The sequence below is a fragment of the Frieseomelitta varia genome, unplaced genomic scaffold, assembly GCF_011392965.1.
Source record: "Frieseomelitta varia isolate USP_RPSP 00005682 unplaced genomic scaffold, Fvar_1.2 scaffold_298, whole genome shotgun sequence".
In the NCBI taxonomy this organism is placed as follows: Eukaryota; Metazoa; Arthropoda; class Insecta; order Hymenoptera; family Apidae; genus Frieseomelitta; species Frieseomelitta varia.
In genome coordinates this window covers 1,045,366-1,065,442 of record NW_025110032.1, presented here as the reverse complement: position 1 = coordinate 1,065,442, position 20,077 = coordinate 1,045,366, and the positions used below count along the sequence as shown (strand labels likewise).

At 35.8% G+C, this 20,077-nt stretch overlaps 1 protein-coding gene across 5 annotated transcripts in view; it reads right to left on the bottom strand.

Annotated features, from left to right (window-relative positions):
• Positions 1 to 20,077, bottom strand: part of LOC122529590 (neurotrimin-like) — a 404,527-nt gene that overhangs the window by 119,582 nt on the left and 264,868 nt on the right. For all 5 annotated transcript variants that reach the window (XM_043655864.1, XM_043655866.1, XM_043655867.1 and 2 more), the window contains exons 4-5: positions 18,306 to 18,513; positions 16,584 to 16,739 (exon numbers count right to left, since the gene is read on the bottom strand). In XM_043655864.1, the coding sequence (XP_043511799.1) occupies positions 16,584 to 16,739; positions 18,306 to 18,513 (364 nt within the window). The remainder of the gene's footprint in view (positions 1 to 16,583; positions 16,740 to 18,305; positions 18,514 to 20,077) is intronic.

The following is a 20,077-nucleotide window of genomic DNA, read 5'->3' as shown; positions in this document are numbered from 1 at the left end:
CATTTTCCTGCAACTTTTACCATATTTTGCGGCTGTGCTCGGTCATCCGTTCTAACGAATTATGCACGCGACGAAACGAGATCCTGCGCACCACGTAAGGGAACATACTGCACCATTTTCGGTTTTACTCCACTCTTATAATACTCTATCCGAGATGGAAGATTCGAGATAAAATCAATCGAATTCCCAGCAGGGGAACTTCGACTTGACAACACGCTGCGGTGTGCGAAAAGTTTCTGGCCAAGTAAATTCGTAGAATTTCAATTGATTTTGGATACAAGAACACGGGAACAAACGACTGTTCTTTAATCTGCTTGATAATCAAATGTGTATTTGTTCTCTGTATCTTTGATAAAAATAGACTATTATATTTATTATATTTTAATGTATTATATTATATTATGTTATATTATATTATATTGTATTATATTTGATATAAATATATTTTGATTAAAGTTAGAATATTCAAAATAGAAATTTGAAATCTTCTGAAACTTTTATTTCAAGAACGAGGTCCAGATTCCTTTCCTACGTTTTCAAAAATATCTTAATATTTGAGAAAAAAGTAGATTCAAATTTAAGTTTAAATGTTTGTTTGACTCAAAAGGAGGACTCGCGAAAAAGAGAAAGCAAAGTAACAAAAAAAAAAAAAAAAAAAAAAAAAAAAAAAAAAGAAGAATAAAGAACGATCAACTACCAAAGTATCCCTATCCTCCTTCAGAAATAAGTATGAACACTGCCGTTCACGTAACGCTGTAGAATTTAATGAAACGCAGCCTGTTCGCGTAAATACGCGGGCATAATGCTCGCGAGAAGCGTAAAAGCGGACGACTGTTGCCACGTTGCGTTTCAATAAGAGGTGCGATAATAAAAACGGCGTGGCCTGCAGATCGCAATTTTTACACGTGAAATTATCGTGCAACGTTCCTAGAATTCTCTCTCGCCGGTGCCGGAGACAGAGGGTGTATTGTAATAGGTTCTACAACGGGGGAGAGAGAGAGAGAGAGGTTTTAAAACCGATCGCGGGTAAATGTTGAAGAGCGATGGGAAACCAATTGAACGTTTTTCACGATAAAGGTAAAAGCGCATTGTATCAAGGGGAAGGAGGGAAGAATTGTTGCTACAATTCCCGGACAGTAATGTACAGGTAATGGGACGCTGTAAGAACGTGGGGGATTCCTCCGGTCGAATAATACCCTTCGATGTATCACGATCTTTGTTACGGCTCATGCACTTCCAGATAGATTGCTTTCCTGCCTTTCATTTGGCTCCGTGGTCTTCAGCGGGATAATTTCTCTCGCTCCTCTCTCACTTTTTTTCTTCTTTTCACGCGCACGTGCTCGTACATCACTGCTCGGCGATCGTCAATAACGCGTGAACGTTTGATTTCTCGCTCGAATGGCAGAGTTTGTAATTTTTCTCCGAAAAATGTTCTTCTCACTGGAGAAGGGTGTGAATAACATTATCGTTTGTAAAATTAGCCTTTTGACATGATCAAATTTAATACTGTACGTCTAACGTGGATTGAAATTAATTACTACTTCGACGAAACTATTTAATTAGAATATATATATATATATATATATATATATATATATATATATATATATATATGTATATATATATATATAATGTTTTTTATAAAATATTTGTATTANAAAATATTTATTTAGAATATATATATATATATATATATATATATATATATATATATATATATTCATATGTATGTATATATTGATAATGTTTTTCATAAACTATTTGTATTACAGGAACCGTTCAAAACTCACCGCAAGTCGAATAACACTCAAAGAGAGAGTAATGATGTTACATATAGTAAGTTATAAATTTATCTTGCAACCTGCAATTATATACATTTATCTGATTCGTAATAAATGAACTCACTTTTTTGACAATTAAATACGAATTATTTGTATTTGCACGATGAAGTTGAGAGATTTATAAAATATATAATTGATCAGTTCAGCTTCTCAGGAGTTCGACGTTGAATTTGATACGAACAATTCCGAACGCGAATCTAAAGATCCGCCCAAACGTTTGCGACGTTTCACACTCTTACTTTTACTCGCCACAATTGCAACCCGCCCACTGCAGTCTCATCGTTAAATTTAATACACTCGTACAACCATCCGAGTACGTCGCGTAATAACAAAGTCACGTTATTACCATTCGTGCCAGTATTTTCTTATCGCGCAGGTAACGTACTAACGCGTTCCTCTTCCGCAGTACGAATGCCGCAATACACACGTTGCCAAAACCCGCGAACAGAAGAAAACGCGGCCGGTTGCTCGTGCTAACGCGCGAGAACGTATCCTCAATTGTACCTTGGCTTATCTCGCGTGACTGGGAACTCTTATCATCGCGAGGAGGAAATATCGCGGCCAGTGAAGGTCGCTGAAAGGAAGGAGAGCTGTTTGCCAGTGGGGCATGGCAGCGAACGCGCAGAGCGCAAAGAGGACGGTGTGAATCGTTGTTGGCCGGACCATGGCACACGCCAAACCTATCCATTGTTCCATAAACAATGCCTAGGTGAAACCACCGAGAGAGATTCCAACCGAGAGGCCTTGCCACATCCGGGAGTTATAATTAAGTAGTCCCCTGGAGCCTGGAACTATCCTGTTTACCGGGAATCCTTTAAAACTTTCGACTTAACGGGAAACCACAATATGCCGGTGCCGATGGTTCGATGAAATTTCATCTGGAATTACGCTCCATCCGAATCTGTATTTCCTGAATAATACGTACATTGAGTATATCGTAGCTGTTTAATCATTAACAATCTTTGTATTTAATAAAATAACATGGTGCTTTAATAGATGTTGAATAGATCGTAATATTTTTTCTTGCTCTTCCTTTTATCATAGATTATTTTATAAGATGGTTTTATAAGCTGATATTTTGTAGAATGTTGTATGAATAGATATATTACAAATATAATGTTGTATGAATAGGTATACTTATTTTACAATGTTGTATGAATAGATATACTTATTAAAAAAAATAATAATAATAAAAGTACAAAAGTCAGTTTCAGACTGCACAGAAGAGTACGTGTGGTAAAATAAAATTGACGACTGAAACTTGCAACATTCAATTTTTCTATATAACCTACTTTCTTAGTAATTTCATTTAATAAACAAAATTTTTGCAACGAGACATCCTGTTACTTCCACACGTGTAACATTGCGAGAATAAAATTCAACATTCATGCGAAATTATCGAATTATATAAAGTAAAGGTTTAATTATCAATTTTGGTTCTTAATCCTTACACGAAGATAAAAATTTTACTTTTCACTTGCTACTTCGTTCTCTTTGTAGACTGTGCTTCATGCATTATCATGCAATTATAAAGTTGCTTGATGTATTTTCTTGCACTACTTTCATTAAAAGAGAATACAAGAGCAAACTCGTGCGCGTATAGAGACGGAACATTTTTATTTTTTAAGTTATAAAATGACCTTGCTTGTCCGCAACTTTTATAACAAGCAAAGTTCTACATGTGTTTTTGCAGAGAAACTCTTTCTTTGAGTTTTCCTTCTCGGATATAATCTAGCCAGCATTAATTTTTGTATAATTTCGTTTCTCTTTTTTCATTTTTTGTTTCAGATTTAAAAAAAAAAAGAAACTCATTTCGCGAGATTAACTCGTGCAAATTATAATTTTGAAAGAATATTCTTTTACATTCTTAGACTTTGCGAATATTACGCATGAATAACGTTGATTAAAACATACTTATCGTCTATAAAGTGAAATTTTCGTCTTTTTATTGTAAATAGTAATTACAAGCAATTCTTACAAAAGGAATTGCTTGCAATTTTTATATTTTAAATTTCTGTAGCCTCACAACGAATCACCACTAACATAATTATCTAAAAAACATTTGTAACAAAGGTATACAAAACGTCCTTTGCAATTAGAAATAGCAAAAAAAAAAAAAAAAAACAAACAAACATCGACGAAAAATTCGAACGTTAAGGAATATTAATTATGTCACATTTTATTTCACCTCGTACTATCATTTCCTTACCTTCAATTTTCCATATTCTCCAAAAGTATTTCGTTGCAAATTAATATTTCGAAAATGACTTTCCGAATTTCGCGCGAAATCTCAAAAATCTATGAAAGCAATTTGAGTCTTTCGTCGAAATAAAAAAAAAAAAAAAAGAAAAGAACCAGTTTGTCTTCCTGTTGCTCTTGAAAGAATACTCGTCGAGAGAACACTCTAGAATTCCATCGAAATCATCGAAATAACACCGATCGTTCCCAATTTTCGACCATTTTACCCTCTAATCACGATACCAATTAACGTTCAATCTCGCAGCGTTGTCTAGCGCAGTTCCCCGAGTGCACGATCTCCCACTAGAAAATCCGTAAATTCCGTCGCTGCTTGAAACCATCGCTGAACGATTACCAAACGATCGCGAAACGAGCGAAATCCGTCTGTCTGCATTAGGAACACACGCGGAGGCATCGGTCGGCGATGATCGTGGTCGAAAGATTTCGCCCGGAGGATGAATGCAGCCGGGGTTATCTAGCGGTAATAACGCGAAAAAGGCCACTTAAGGAGGAGCAGAGGGTGAAGGGAGATGGAATGAAATATCGACGTCCAGGCCGCCGCTTATGGGGAGGAATACATCACGTACTAATTCCCAAATAGGTGGCCGGTTCCGTACTTCGTCTTCGAAGTAAGCTGTCTGCTTATTCTTACGACGTTAAGGAGCACGCGGAAAATGTTATGCAAAGTACACCCTCGATCCTCTCTCTCTCTCTCTCTGTCTCTCTCTCTCTCTCTTTCCCCATCGACGTTCAATGCCCGCTAATTTATTCCGCGGTTCTTTTTGCGTCCGCTCTTATCTGCGTCGCTTAACATTCAAACGAGCTGACGAGCTTCGAAAGACACTGCGTCGCGGTGGCTCTTATGAAAATTTCAGGACGCCGTTCGAGCCAGCAGCGACATTAGACTCTGGCGTGGCACGTTCCCCAGGAGCTACCGAAATGAAAGTGCAAATACAGGGGAAAATTCACTGGCCCAAAGAGATAAAGTTCCCGATCGAAGCGTTACATCGAGATCCTCCGTACCTTCGGGAATCGAATTGAAATCTGATTTTATTTCTCCATGTTTTTCGAGCAGACGCGATTTCATATCTCGAAGATTTCGATATTTTTCGATGCACTTGAATCCTTCCGTTTGATCGAAAAGTTTCTGCCAGAAGAAAGAAGAGGAAAACGTGGCTCTATTCGCACGTTTCACGAGAGACCAAAATCTCTGAAAATGCAACGTTTCTATCTACTAACGAAGTAGTTGATATAATATGATAGTTGCGGTAGAACAATTAACGTTTAAAGCACAAAATTTTTGTTAGACACGTTGAAATAAAAAACAAAAAATGCGTACGGTGTACAGAAGCTTTTATTTATATATAGCTTATATATATATATATATTTATATTATTTATATATACAATTTACGAAAAATCATTAAAATTTACAAAAATACACTGTTTCACAGCCAGTACAAAATTCCTCAGAAAAATTATAAATTAACCATTTCTGGTTTATTAATATGAAATACAGATTGGTGATCGGCAATGCAACGAATCTCTGTTCGTAAATTTCGTACCTCTTTGTGGTAACGTAACCCGTTCTCTGTAAACTTTCAAATGTTATTTACGAGTATTACATAGTTGAACATAAAGTCCCCATAAAAATTTCCTCCAGTGGATTTCGAGTACCTACGCGAACCACCGTACATCCTGTATCTTATCGAATATAATCGAGTCGCCTCTTTCGACTGCAAGCGCGCATTTGAATATATTTCAATACAAAACGGCGAGGTAAGTATATCTCGTCTCACTTGCTGAATTCCCTTGTAGAAATGGTGAATCCCACCCGGGTTTCTCCGGGTTTTGCAAACGTACGTAGCACCGCGAGAGAAATTGAAATCCTTCTATCAGTAGCGTGATTCAATAAACAAGAACGTTTATAGCGCGGTGGTAGTGTTGCTCGGCGATAACAATTTGCCTAACTCGAGGGGTGGGGGGATGGGGGAGGGAAGGGAATTATTTTCACCCCGTGTGTGTGCGTGTGTTCGTGAGCAACGTTATGAAAACGGATATCGAGGAAATGGAGGCGTACGATGCGTAAAGGTTAGAAAACACTGGTAATCAATGTCAGCATAACGTGGGCGAATGTGTGCGCCTTCAGCTTGCGCTCGCGTGCTCCTCTTTGTCTGAGATCTCCTTCGAGGGCTCTTCCTCCGCGGCGGCAGTTCGCCGGAAATTGTACAGGACGTGGTAAAAATTGTGGCCCCAAGATCGAAGGAACTCGCTCAAATTCGTGAAATACAAAACGATGTTCGAAACGAACGTCGTCTTGAAATATTGATATTAAATATTCTTGAAATATTTTAACGACGATCGATCGATACGTTGATCTCGAAATATTAATAATTTTAAAATATTGGATATTTCTTTGGAAATACAAACGACGATCGATTGACACACATTTTCCATTCTTGGAATAATGATGATTTTGAAAACTTCCCTAAATATTCCTGAAATGGATGCACTTTTCACCTCTCTCACTGAAAAATTGGACAACAAATCGAGATTAATGAAAGGCAAATCAATTATCTTTTGTTTAGATTTTTATGAAATTTGTTTAAAAGAAACGAAGTCAGAGTCGTGCATTTTCACTGTAATGAACGACAGGAAAGAGCTATAATTTCATCACTAGAAGATATTTTATTATACGGCAATTCATGAAATTTGGACTATATTAAAAGAATGAAGGCAATATTGAAAGAATATATAGAACGAAATTAAAAGTATTTAATGCAGAAGTGAGACAAAGAAATGAGACAAAAAATCGATACTTTATTCTACAAATATTCTAAAGAGGTCTTTGTAGAATTTTGGTAGAATTTCGTCAAACATACACACTGAGTTGGTTAATCAATGCTTTTGGTTGGTAGAGACCGGTAATCTTCCGCTTCTCTTTGAGCAAGGCTGACTTCAAAGCTGAATCTACCGTGTGCTCACAACGGTATCTGCAAATCTGTTACATCCAAAGTTCTTCCTAATTATTATGTTTATACTACATATCGCGCAGAGCATCAAGGAAATTACAACTTTAATCGTAATGTACTATTTTTTTTTAAATAGCGAAGCTGCAATTTTTCATAAACGAGGTTAAAAATTAATAATTCTAGACTTTGAAATCGTATATTTCATGTAGTGTGAACAACGAAAGAACGAAACCCATTAATTTAATTCTTTGCCGCATTTTGACGAATTCATGCTCATTTAATGTGAACGGTAAATGAGACATGTTCGCTATAGTTTGAACGAAGTATGGACGAATAGTTCTTTCCATTGCAGTCATTATCGAGTGTTTTTTATATATTACGTTCAACGTTTGTTCATAGAAGTTCTGATAAATAGCTTACTGGTCATGAACGAATGCTCGTTTAAAATTGAACGCTACATATTTCAATTGTAACGATAGACGAGGGTAAGATTAAAAGACGAGTGGTACAAGACAATCCATCATTTCGTTTCAGAGTGAAATTACATTTAATAAAGAGAATGAATAGAAGACATAATTAGACTATCATATGCTCATGCATCTTTATATTTTTGTAAAAATAAAATTAAAGAATTGGAGTCGAAACGGACAATCGTTTCGTTCACTAAATATTATAAAATTATATATTTTATTTTCGACATTCTTCATTGTTACGTGCATTCTGCAGATTTAAAATAGATAACTAACCTACAGATAGCTATAACTATTAACTATTTATATAATACAGGCAACTCTTAAGTTGCCTCAAAATTTCACAAAAAATTGATAACTAATTAAAGAAATATCTAATCGTAGTTTGTTCAAAATACAGACAACGTCTAACGTTTATTATTAAGTATCAATCACACAGACAAACGTCAAGTTCGAACTTTCTTCTGTCGAAATCGTTTTAGTTATTCATTCTCGGCCAGCGACGTGATTTTTGACGGAGCCTGTATATACTTTGACGGGGTCAAAGTAAGACGAAGCGACCGGAAAATCGGGACCTAAGAACGAATTCCTGTCCCAGGGAGGGAAATAAAAGAGGAAGAGGGTCGCGCGGTGGATATCGATATAGGCAGCACGGAAAATCGAATCTACGTTGTACTCGTTTTACGCGCAACCCCGGCATCAAACGATGAGGAAAACTGGCGGCCAAACTGTACCGACGTCGATCCTCCATAGCGTCGAGACGAGCTTATCTAGTTGCCGTTTGAGGTTCCTTTGTACCCTCCAACCCACCGAGACCGAGTCGATCTACTCAAGCGCAACTTCGCGAACAATATTGTCTAGCAAATTTTGCGTCTCGGCTTCTAAGAGAATAGATTCCAATTGCACCCCAGAAATCTCTTTCCCTCGCGACTCTTTCATCGAAACTGAAACAGGCTCGATCCCTCGTTACATCTCGAGAGGAACTGAAAGGACGAGAAAAATACCGGAGGTAATTAAATTGAAGATTTTTGAATTCAACTTCCTTTGAATCAGTTCGAGCCAGTTCTTTATTAAACCGATTATTGAATTTGCCTCTCAAAGTTTCACGGAGAGTTTTGTTATCCTTTCGAGTGGTTGAAAAAAAATTTAGCAATAATACATTTTCTATTAGTTTACGATAGTTCGTGCAATTGAAATATATATCAATCTTGTGGAATGACTTTCTAGATTTCCTTCGCTGAATGAGGATTCTTTCTGCGGCCTCTGTACGTTTCTTAATCTTGTGTCATTTGTGAAGTGAAATTTCTCATCTTGAATTGAACATTTTTTTCATGAAAATTTCAATTCTTGAATATAATAGAATTATGTCCTGCTCTTGATACAATTCAATGTTAATTTTGTCGAAATTCTCTAATTTTCTATTCTTCGTTTAAACAGAGACTACTCGGAAGGAACGAAAGAGAACTTCAATTTTCCTAAGTTATGAAATTAAAAACATTCAAGAAAATCAGAATTCATTCCTCGCATCCACAATTAATTTCCAGCAAGATCGAAGTATTTTTGGAAAAATTCACTGGTTGTTTTTTGAGGCATGAACGATTTGTTATTGCTTTACCAACGTTGTCTCTTCAGCTCAGAAATTCTACAATTCCTCCTTCAATTTCATGTTTCTTTTTGGTCTCCTTCCGAGCAGTCGGTTGGAACCAGAGAATTAGATCTTCCTCCTTGCTGCCCACAGGTGTCTCGGTCCCATTCCTTAATGATACCTCTCTTCTCCCGGACGCGCGTGCGTTTTACAAAAATTCGATTTCCTTTTTCATTTCATTCTCTTGAACATTCTTTTCAACTGGCAAGCGCGCACGCGCGGCACAGACAAGGGGATAGCATCTACACACGCGTGAAACGAAACACCCAGGCGATTCCCACACCATAAATTGCCTCCTATCTTTGTCTTGACGCGGACGTAGCTGAGTTTCGTAGAATTCTCCTTCCGCCGGCGTAATCGGATTACGTAGCAGTAAACGTTTCTTGGAATTCTTGCGAATATATCGTAGATTCGTACCGTTAAAGATTTCGTATCGAAGAAATTCAGAGAGGTTCTCGTCGAGTATATCTTCACTTCCTTCCAACGAAATAGTTCGAAAGAATAAAAATAACCGGGATTTGTAACATGTCTTGGAAAATTGGTTGTACAATAAGAATTCGTTGGATTACAAGGGACGCAGTGAAATTTGTCTGGAAGAATCCTTGGCAAAAGCAAAAGAACAACAATCCTGCACGAGAAATCCTGTTAAAGTTCAACTTTAACCACTCGCGCTGGCAATTGATTGCGGACCATAACGAGTGACCAAACCGTGTACAAAAATTTGTCGCTCTCTTTTTGAACTCGTCGGTATGATGTGATTGGATAGAAATGATCGAGAAGTGATAAATTTATTATTTGTTTTGCCTGTATATTTTGTTTTACTTAAATATACTTAAAACTGGGAGAGTATTACAATTTTGGAACGAAAAATTGTTGACGCGCGTGGCACGTCTTTCCAGCGCAAGAGGTTAAATAAGAAGTGAAGTAAGAAACGTTGCTCATTCAATTCGTTTCCTACGGTTGTGACAGACAGCTCCCTCGTCAGAGATGCAGTGAAATCTGTCCGAAAGCTCCGTAGCGGTTAGGACTAGTGTGAAACACGATCAAGTGCTCATGAAAATGGCAATCAATTTGCAAGGCCCGTCGAGCCATCAACGGCTGATGAGGAGACGATATCGTTCGACGATCGTGTATCGAAGGCTATCCTTGGTCGCATCCGCTCTGGTATATGAGCATCCCGTCATTCGATAGAAGCGTCAGATTATCGGTGTAATTGGACAAAATATCACGGCACGCACTCGAGCCCAATCGGTGACTAACTGATGTGTTATCCCCCGGGATTCGAGAGCCGCGCTCTAACACCATTATCCTTTCGCGTGATGGCTTCCACGCACCTTCCACCCACGAGGAAAGCGCGATCTTGCCTGGTGTCAGATTCGGCTGACACGTAAACCAACAAACTCGAATATTCCATGACCAATAATCGTGAGTAATTTCATTTCGGGGATCGTTTCTATGAAAAGGGATCGTGAGTTAGATTTTTTTTAAAGGATTTCTCGTGTCTCTTTCCGTTGTATCCATGGAAATGTAATTAAAAAGAGAATTTCAATAGAAAATTACTTTACGCGAGCAGTCTGGAATTTTCTACGAGCGACAGAGATTTAATATTGTTTTCAACAATCATTGTAAAAACTGGCTAAAAGTCTCGATACAACGATGAAAATTGTTTTCGGTTAGATTAAAATATTCATGTTTCTTCGATCATCAAAAGCCTTTTCGCGATCTGAATGTTTGGTTATATTAAATTAATTAACATTATGACATGGTAATTCTTGATTCACTTCTAGACAGATTCGATGGATAATATTTTATGAGAGCAAAATGATAATTCCTTGTTGTTTCGATTAATAACGTAGAAACGCTAGTATTTCTTCGACTGGTTAAAACGATATTGCCTTTAACTTCGAAAAGAGTTGTAACTTCGAAAATACAGCTTGACTTGAATCGATGAACTGGTCTTCAATATTTCGCCATATTACGCGCTTTTTTCCACGCAAATAAATATCTAGCTTCCAAAACTGTTTTATTTCCAGTTGTTTTATGACATATTTGTAACTTCGGTTCTCTTAAACCGATTATCCGGAAAAACCGCTTATCGAAACGGATTTGTCTCTCTATTCGTTCGGATAATCGACGTTTTATTCTGCCCAGGAATTTAAACCTCGCTCGAATAATAGTATCAAGTATGAACGAAAAATTTCCATAGACAATATACGGGGTGAATCGCGCGACTGAAATCACTTCGATAACTTTGTAATAACTTCCGTGAAAAAATAAATGAACGAATCGCCGATTCGTGTGATTCGACAACAATCCGATTCCCCGATTTTTTTCGCATTTGCTTCCCGTTTCCTGATATTTCGATAATTTCTTCGACCAATAATAAAAGAATTATTTATCTCCTGGCAAACTAAGATACAATATATTCTTTTGATAAATAATTGATATGAAACGTAAACTGGTTCGAAATTAATCAGAAGAGGCAATTTAAAAAAATGATAAATCGATAAGCAACTATTAAATGATTTAAAATACCCTGAATTATATGATTCTACCTAGCTTTGAATTGTCCTAAAGTATATTCTCCTGATGTAAACTGTGATGTTTATGGAAAATTTTTAGATGCAAAAATGCACAAAATATATAAATGTACTATATATTCATTAGATCATTCACTGATATTCAGTGTGACTTTTTGAAATATTGACATTTTCCACATATTCATAAAAATAGTCTACTAATGATTTATACAAACCTTCAACGCGACCAACATAATAATAACAAAGGAGAAAATAAATGAATGAAACATAGAAACATTTTCATCAACCGGCTTGTTCATGATTCTTTCCAAGAACATTTTCCAAGCCACAACACACCATCCCAGACACAACAAACAGAACGGAACGAAGCTTCCAATCGAAACTCCATTCTTCCAGTCACGAATGTAAACGACGAAAGAGAATTTGCAACAACAGTTGCTCGTTCCCCTTTTCGAATTACATTAATCCCAGCGTGGATCGGTAATGGCCGTTGAACAGGCGATGATATAATGCAACGGAGCATTTTTATCCGGGGGCCGCAAACGATTCGACGCATACATATTTATCAGTGACAGTTTATACGGTGGAGTTAGGGCGAGGCGTAAGCTTCGAAAGTCTCGTCTGAGCGTCTGAACCCCGGAGTATGCCTCGAGGGCAATGAAAATTTAAATTAGAGCAGAAATTAAATCCGGCCTTTATCCGATATTGAGAAAATCCTTTGGAACCGACAGACTGTCTGACGTCCTGCTATCCTGTACATCTTTGCCCACTTCTCTCTCTCTCTCTTTCATTCTCTTTTTCTCTCTGTGTATTCGTGCAAACGAGTCTGGGAACAAGGATGAGAAGTGGAAAGGATAGAGAGAAGAACAGAGAGAGAGAGAGAGAGAGAGAGAGAGAAAGAGTCGAAGCGGTGTCGCGCTTCTCACGCTCTTCATAATTACTAATTAAGAAAGTAATTAGCATCGATCGAGACGACCTGCGCCGTGGAGGTCGTGTGGCTATTTTCAGAAGCGCGCCAACGACAAGAGAACGATCGATTATTTAGGATGGTCGACGATCAAACGTATCCTTCTGCGAGGAATATCCCTTCGAGGGATGAACTTCTGTTGGCGTTAGGTCACGTTGCGTTATCGATTCGTTGGATTTTATTGATTGTGGCCACGAAATGGCGCGCCCCGAGCTTTTGACTTATCGACAGCAAAGACCGACTGCGCTGGATTCTGGATTTCGGAACGGAGAACTTTCGGCGAGGCGCGCGAAATGCTAATTCGTTGAACTGGTGTTTTTGTAAAAGTGTGAAATTCACAAATCACGACGCGCGTGGTACGTTCAGAAATATACAAGTTGTAAAGAATTTTTGTCATTCGTACGATATTTCTAAGGTGGTTTCATTACATATTTTGCCATAATTATAAAATTAGACAACAATGATATAAAAATGTAATGAAGAAATTGGGCCATATTTATACGAGTCGAGATTTAAATTTTTAAGTGATACAAACAGACATAAGTCAGCCAGGAGATACCTACACCGCATATGCATTTTTATGTCTTCAAATTTTTCATAAATTCATAAAAACCTACAATCTGAAAATTTCAAATTATTATTATCATAATTGCTGTTTATTTTCGAAAATTATTTTTTGAAATTTATATTAGAACTTAGACCTTCTTGCAACAAATAAATTCATGGAAATGAATCATATGTTCTTCGGAACATTAAGTAACAGCTATATGCCAAAGTAACGAAATTGAAAAATCCATAAACAGTGCAATTTTTATGTGTACAAAAATATAACAACAAAAATGTAATGATATAACAAGTGAGATATACAATGTGTCAAAATCGATTATTTCGACACGCCTATCTTTATCTTTTGTAATCTCCGTTTCCTTCCATCAAAGTATCGATCGACTCTTTGGAAACTTGATGTTGATTAAAACGATTTCCATTATTTTTCTCCAAACGAGAACTCTCAACGTGTCCGTGTTAAATTTACATTAATAACAGGAAATCGGAAATTACATTTGGAAACCGGAATTTCTAAAACCAATTTAGCCAGTGAAATTCCGGAACAGCCTGTTCGCCTGACGCAGCACAAATTTCAATTGAAATCCGTAACGCAAGGTTTCCTAATTGTAACTCCCAAAGCGTGATATGTCAAACAGGTTCTTCAAAATAATCTAACATTCCAAGCAGTATAATGATTTGGAGATAATTGCGCAAAAACGTGATATCAGATACAAGTGCAAGTTCAAAGCTTACAATTTCATGAATACATACATATATATTTAATTGTTCAATATTTCACAATTAGAACGAGAATTTTTCACGCAAATTTTGTTATTTCAAGTAGGTATTGATCAATTCTTACAAATTTGCAAAATATTTCAATTATACTAGGATCATTTAACCCTATCGCAAACAATTTTCTTTTCTCAGCATAAATGTTAGTAGAAATGCAAAGTAGAAATTATCGTGATTATTTCATGCGATGTATTTATTAATAATTGGTAAAAGATTTGACAATGAACAAGGAGATTTTTCATAATTAAGTCGCGCAAGCACGAAGATTAACTTTTGACTGTGAATTTCACGTTTGCCAGGAATTCATTACTGACAAAATATAAAATTGATAACTGCAAAATGCAATTTTCATCGAACAATATGGAAACTCATTAATATACTCTGTTTTTTAATTATTCTACGCTCACTTTAGATTATTCAGGATCGCGTCATAATGAATTCGTTCCTCAAATATTTATTATCCCCGCGATATTTCTCTTCTTCTTTTTTCATAAAGTTAATGTTTTGCGTAGTTTTGTAAATTTCTTTAGAGAACAATTTTTATGAAATGAATCGTTTTATATGCAATCGGTGCTCCATTCTGCTGGAATTAAAGTCATCAAATATTTTTAATAATACTTTATGAAATATTGCGGTCATTTCGAACGTACCACGCAAAACGTAGATGTGTACGCAACGGTTTTTCGTCTTCAATCCGTATTGATTTTCAAAACATGCTATCCAAATCGTCCCGTTACTATGTATTCATCGTTTCCCACGCAGTTGAAACAAATTATTTCGTGATACGTTGCCGATATTTCGATAAAAGGGAACTACGAGGGAATAATTAGTAAAATACACAAAGGATATTAATTTTGATTTATAACAGAATAAAATCCGAATAAAATATTTTGTCTTATTTTTACTCAATTATGAAAATCCTTGCCCTACAGTTACGCTAATTTCATTATTACAATCGACTTAATAAAATCCAAATTAATCTTTTCCTGCACGGTGTCAATTTTATTTCATTAAACTCTGCCGGAATATATAAGCGTGGAATTTTCAAATATTTCCAAATCGGAACCGAATAATTTAATCAGATTTCTCCTTGCATACTGTTAATAGTATTTTCACTCAGAAAAAAATGTAATTCCACGAAATAAGATAAAATTAATTAAATATCTAAAAGTTTTGTGTAACGTAACGTGAACGGAAATTTCATACAGTTCTCACAAGTAATTGAGAAGAATCTCGATTTAATAAGTCCAATTACGGAGAGTTTAACTAAAAGAAAGATTTCTCTTCCAACAATATATCGGAGTCACGAGAGGTATGTTTCGTTCATTTTGACGCGCGCACGTATCCCGCGAGAGAAGTGAATCAAGAACTTAGCGAAATAGGTGGCCAAATGTCGGAACTGAATGCAAGCGGAGTGAATATGAACTCGGCGCAAGTTTGACACAGGAAAGAAGGATCGTTTTAGTCGTTTGCTTTTTGTGTAACATCCGAAAAAGCGATATCGTGTGTGAAACGGCGTCCCCTGTATCCGTTCGGTCTATCGATTGTCGAACTGAGAACTATCCGGAAACGACGATTCAACTCTTGAATACATTTCACACAAGAGAGTTTCACAATACCAGCCAGACATACTGTATTCATGAATAATTACGTTGTCAGCCGATACTCCGGCGATCATTAATCATTAATCCGCAATCGAATACTCTAATCGACGTTGTTCAATCTCTTTTTCCCCACGCGATGAATTTCACGCAGAAATATTCTTCATAAATTATTTATTGGATTCTCCGCTACTTTTTATTTTAGCAACGATTCTAAATTAACCAATCGTTTTAACAGATACTCGAAACTTTCGCTGATTTTTTTCAAAATCCTTAAAAATTTAATTGTTTCTCCAAACGGAAGACTTATAACAGATCAGGTGTTTGTGACGTTAATAAAAATTTTATATTATCGTTAGTTTGAGACTATTAAATATAGGGAATAATTATCACGAAAATTGTACATAGCATAGATATTAAATGCTGAATGAATATTAGAATATTAATATTCTTAAACGTTGCGTGAATGTCTATCAAAGAGTGTCGAAAGTAATATCCCATAGACGAAAGACGATTGGCAATTTGAACCTAATTTTATGAAATATTAAGTTATTTATCATCAATTTACTGAACACATCGTGTGAATCGAATTTAGATCTGCTGTTGTATCTCGCGAAAATTATGATTTCCCCCCTGGCGTGAAATCAACAATTCCTCTGTGGCTAAATGATCATGTCTGACATAATTAATGAAAGCTTCCATCGATTCATTAGCGAAATCCACCTGACGTAATATAATAACACTTTTACGCTCAGTTTTCACAAATATAATTAATCCACCATGTTTTAGCAACATATAGAATTCTTACCAATTGTTTTCACCGTTGATTCTACATGAAATATGTAGGCTTTACGCCACCGAGTTTAATGAAGCTATTTTGCAATTGATCAAACCACTCTTACTTCTCAAAGAGCGTGATTATCAAATTTATAGTGCAATGAAATTCAGAGAGTAGGCATCGAAACTCACCGCTATCACCGTTGTAGTTTATGTTCTTTCCGTCCTCTCTGCGCCACATGATGTAAGGTTCCGGATATCCTGAAGCTTTACACGTCAATGTCACGTTCGAGCCTTCGCGGACGACCATGTCCGTGCTGGTTTCCTTTGTGATAATAGAAGGTGGCACTGAAAAGCAATGAAAAAAAAAAAAAGAACAGGGAAACGTGTGAAAATCGAATGAATAATCATTTTTGAATGAAATTAGAAAGAAATGACTGCAATGAAAAAAAAAAGTGTGAAAATTGAATAAATAACGATTTTATTCTGTAAATAATATTCAATTTTATTCTACAAATAATATAATAATATACCGTGGATACTTGATCAGTATTTTAATTTAATGAAATTTCTTTTTCGACATTTCTCGAGCTTCCGGGAAATTTTTAATGAGGCACGAATAAATCCATTGAAATATTTAGTTTCATTACAGAAAAGTTTCATTATTCCGAAGCTTTTTCAAGTGACAGTACTTTTCTGTAATATAAAAAACTGACGTGGTTCGAAGAGCAAACTTTTCACAAAATTTGGCTTTTATTTTATTCGCCTTCTTTTTTTCATAAAAATCTCGGTTTGTCGTCGATAGTATACTAATTACGAAGAGCGAGTTGCTCTTTTTATTATTCGATGAAAATGGCGTGTATTTGCAGCGGAAAATAGAAAAAGTTCGAACCATGTTTTTTTTTTTTTTTTTTTTTTTTTTTTACAGGAAAATACGCGATGGAAAATTTTTCCAGTGAAAGTTTATTCCGCGCTAGTAATCATCTAAAACTCTTTTTTTTCGACAATTCAACAGCGGTGATTCGAAACGTGACGAAAACCACGGTTGCATGTTTGCGAAAGGAGAGGGGAAATTCTGCATTTATATTCTCTGTTATTATTACGATTATTTAAAGTGACAATTTCGTGCTGTAGAAAAATTTCGTGAATTTAATTTCAACTTGAGAAATGTGTAGCTGTACGATGTAATGAAATTCATCTTCAAAATTAGAAGGAAGTTCATTCCAAACGATATTTTTTGCGATAAAGCGACAGACAGCATTGTCGATGCCCTGGAAGTGTAACTTGAGGCTAATTTCTAGCTAATCTTATAGGAGATTAAGTACTTGAGTTGTTGATTGAATATCGGAAACCTGATGACTTCCAACCTAGTTTAACAACTAACTGGAAACCTAATTGCTTCAAAGACTAACTGGATCGAGCTGACTAATGCTGTGTTCCTAATTGCTTTCACAGCGTTTAAACGTTTCGCTTCTGACGAATCATTCTTCGCGGCATTTTCTTTTTATCAAAAAAACGTACCTACACTCCTCTAGCAATGAAAAGACTTTTAAATAAACTATTCTTGATGCCGAAAATAAAAGTGATAAAATAAAATATAACGTAATAATAAAATAATAATAAACTAAGTAATTTCGTTTAATAAAGTATATAATGAAATATTTAAAATTAAATTTAATAAAATGCAATAACGTAAACTTGAAAATTTTTTATATTTTCGTTAGTGAATAGTACTTCAGTAATAGCAAAGCATTTCCACTCTTCGAGTGACAAACTTCAAACACGCTTTTTGCCAAAGAATATTATTCTTTATCCTAGAGAGTCACTTCAGAATAGAATTTTTTTTTTTAATCAATAGAACCATACGAGGATCTTACGAATTCTAGCAACGTCATGCTACAGTAACGAACTTACCTACAACCTCCAGATAGCCCTGTCGACTTCTCATCGGATCAGTATTCACTTGACACATGTACCATCCTCGATCAACTTCTTCGACCTTCTTTATATGAAGATACCACGTACGGTGGTCGTTGTATGACAACGAGATCCGTGGATTTTGCGTGATCACGTTATGGTGGATGGACAAGATTGTCTGTGTATCGACGCGCACCCATGCCACCTAAAACAAACAAACGTGGACGCATGTATGAAAGTTTCATCAAGACGACGGTATATCTTCGATGGAAAATTTTATCGGCAGTCATTTTATTTTAACAATGGTGAAATACTCCCTTCACGATCAAACTGTATTTGTAAAAGATAATAGTATTAATTCCAATATTTTCGTAATCCGTTATATTGCTATATGCAACTTTATGATACAGTAACTTGTAATTGTTGACTCGAATAAAGTGAAAGTATCATGAAGCAATATATTAAAAGCTGATGAATGTAAATATTCACGCACTGTTCGCGCAGTTCGTTGATTTTAATTTATTCGTTTATTGTTCTGCATCATTTTTAAAGATATCAAGCATAAGCAGAAAATGTGATTTTCCGGCGGTGAAAATGTATCGATACAGAAATCTAATTAAGGACTTAACAAATGTTGTTCCAACAAATGAATTCGTATGATGCTCAACGTTCAACATTTCACCGAGGAAATTTTGCGCGAAAAATGGAAACTCGTAATGCAAGTAAACTCGTTGAAAGTTATACGTACTTTATAGGGAAAACCATTTATCATCGTCACTTGAATACCAGCTTCATTACTTAGGTTATTAAAAAAATTCCCAACCGGAGATATTTAAACGTCATGCTCAGTCATTTTTCTTGGCTTTCTGAGTCTTTAAAGATGGTGATCACCATTTTCAGTGACGTCTGATTACGTACATACAAGGCATACAAGTAAATAAAAGTAAATTTTTCATATTTTTATCAATATATACATTATTATTTAACATTTCTATTCCATTTGAAGTAAAATCAAATTAAGAACCTTCGGTGAATGAAGTTTCGATATTTTTAATGCCGCAATTATATTGAACATATAATATATATTTTGTGTAAAATTCATTTTCGGTAAATGTTAAACCAACTGAAAATCAGAATATTAAAATACCCTAAAATCTGAAAATCAAAATATTAAGATCAAAATATTTAATACCCATTCGTTTCAACGGTGTCGCATGTCGTGTACGTTTCGTAAGGAGCTTTGCTTCTAATAATCAAACACGGTTCGCGGAAGTGCACAGGAAAGGCTTAGCATAATCGTAGAGTGTTCGCGGAATGGTAACATGGAGATTAGTATGAGGAACATCATAGGGATTACGTAACAACATAATGCCAACTAGGATAATTATTTCAAATCCAGCCGTAAATAACGTCAGCGTTTGCTTAAATACTCTGTTACTCTGTCAAATAACGAATGCTGGAGAATTGAAACGGAATCCTAGTTTATGGAAATGCATACCTATCCGCGAGAAACTCGAACGATTAAACATTTCAGCCACGCATATTTTCACGTTTTTCACGTGTCTTATACATTACTGTATCTCCTAAATTTTCTATGAAATATAGTACAAACACCTGTTCGCTAATTACAAAAAAATCGAGCAAAATAATATTTCACATTACGAGCGAAAGTAATCATATTACTTTCTTCCGTGTATCGCAAATATTTACGGCGAAGTATCTTTGCATGCTGCTTAAACGTAATTTCTACGCCTTCATCGAGGAGATCT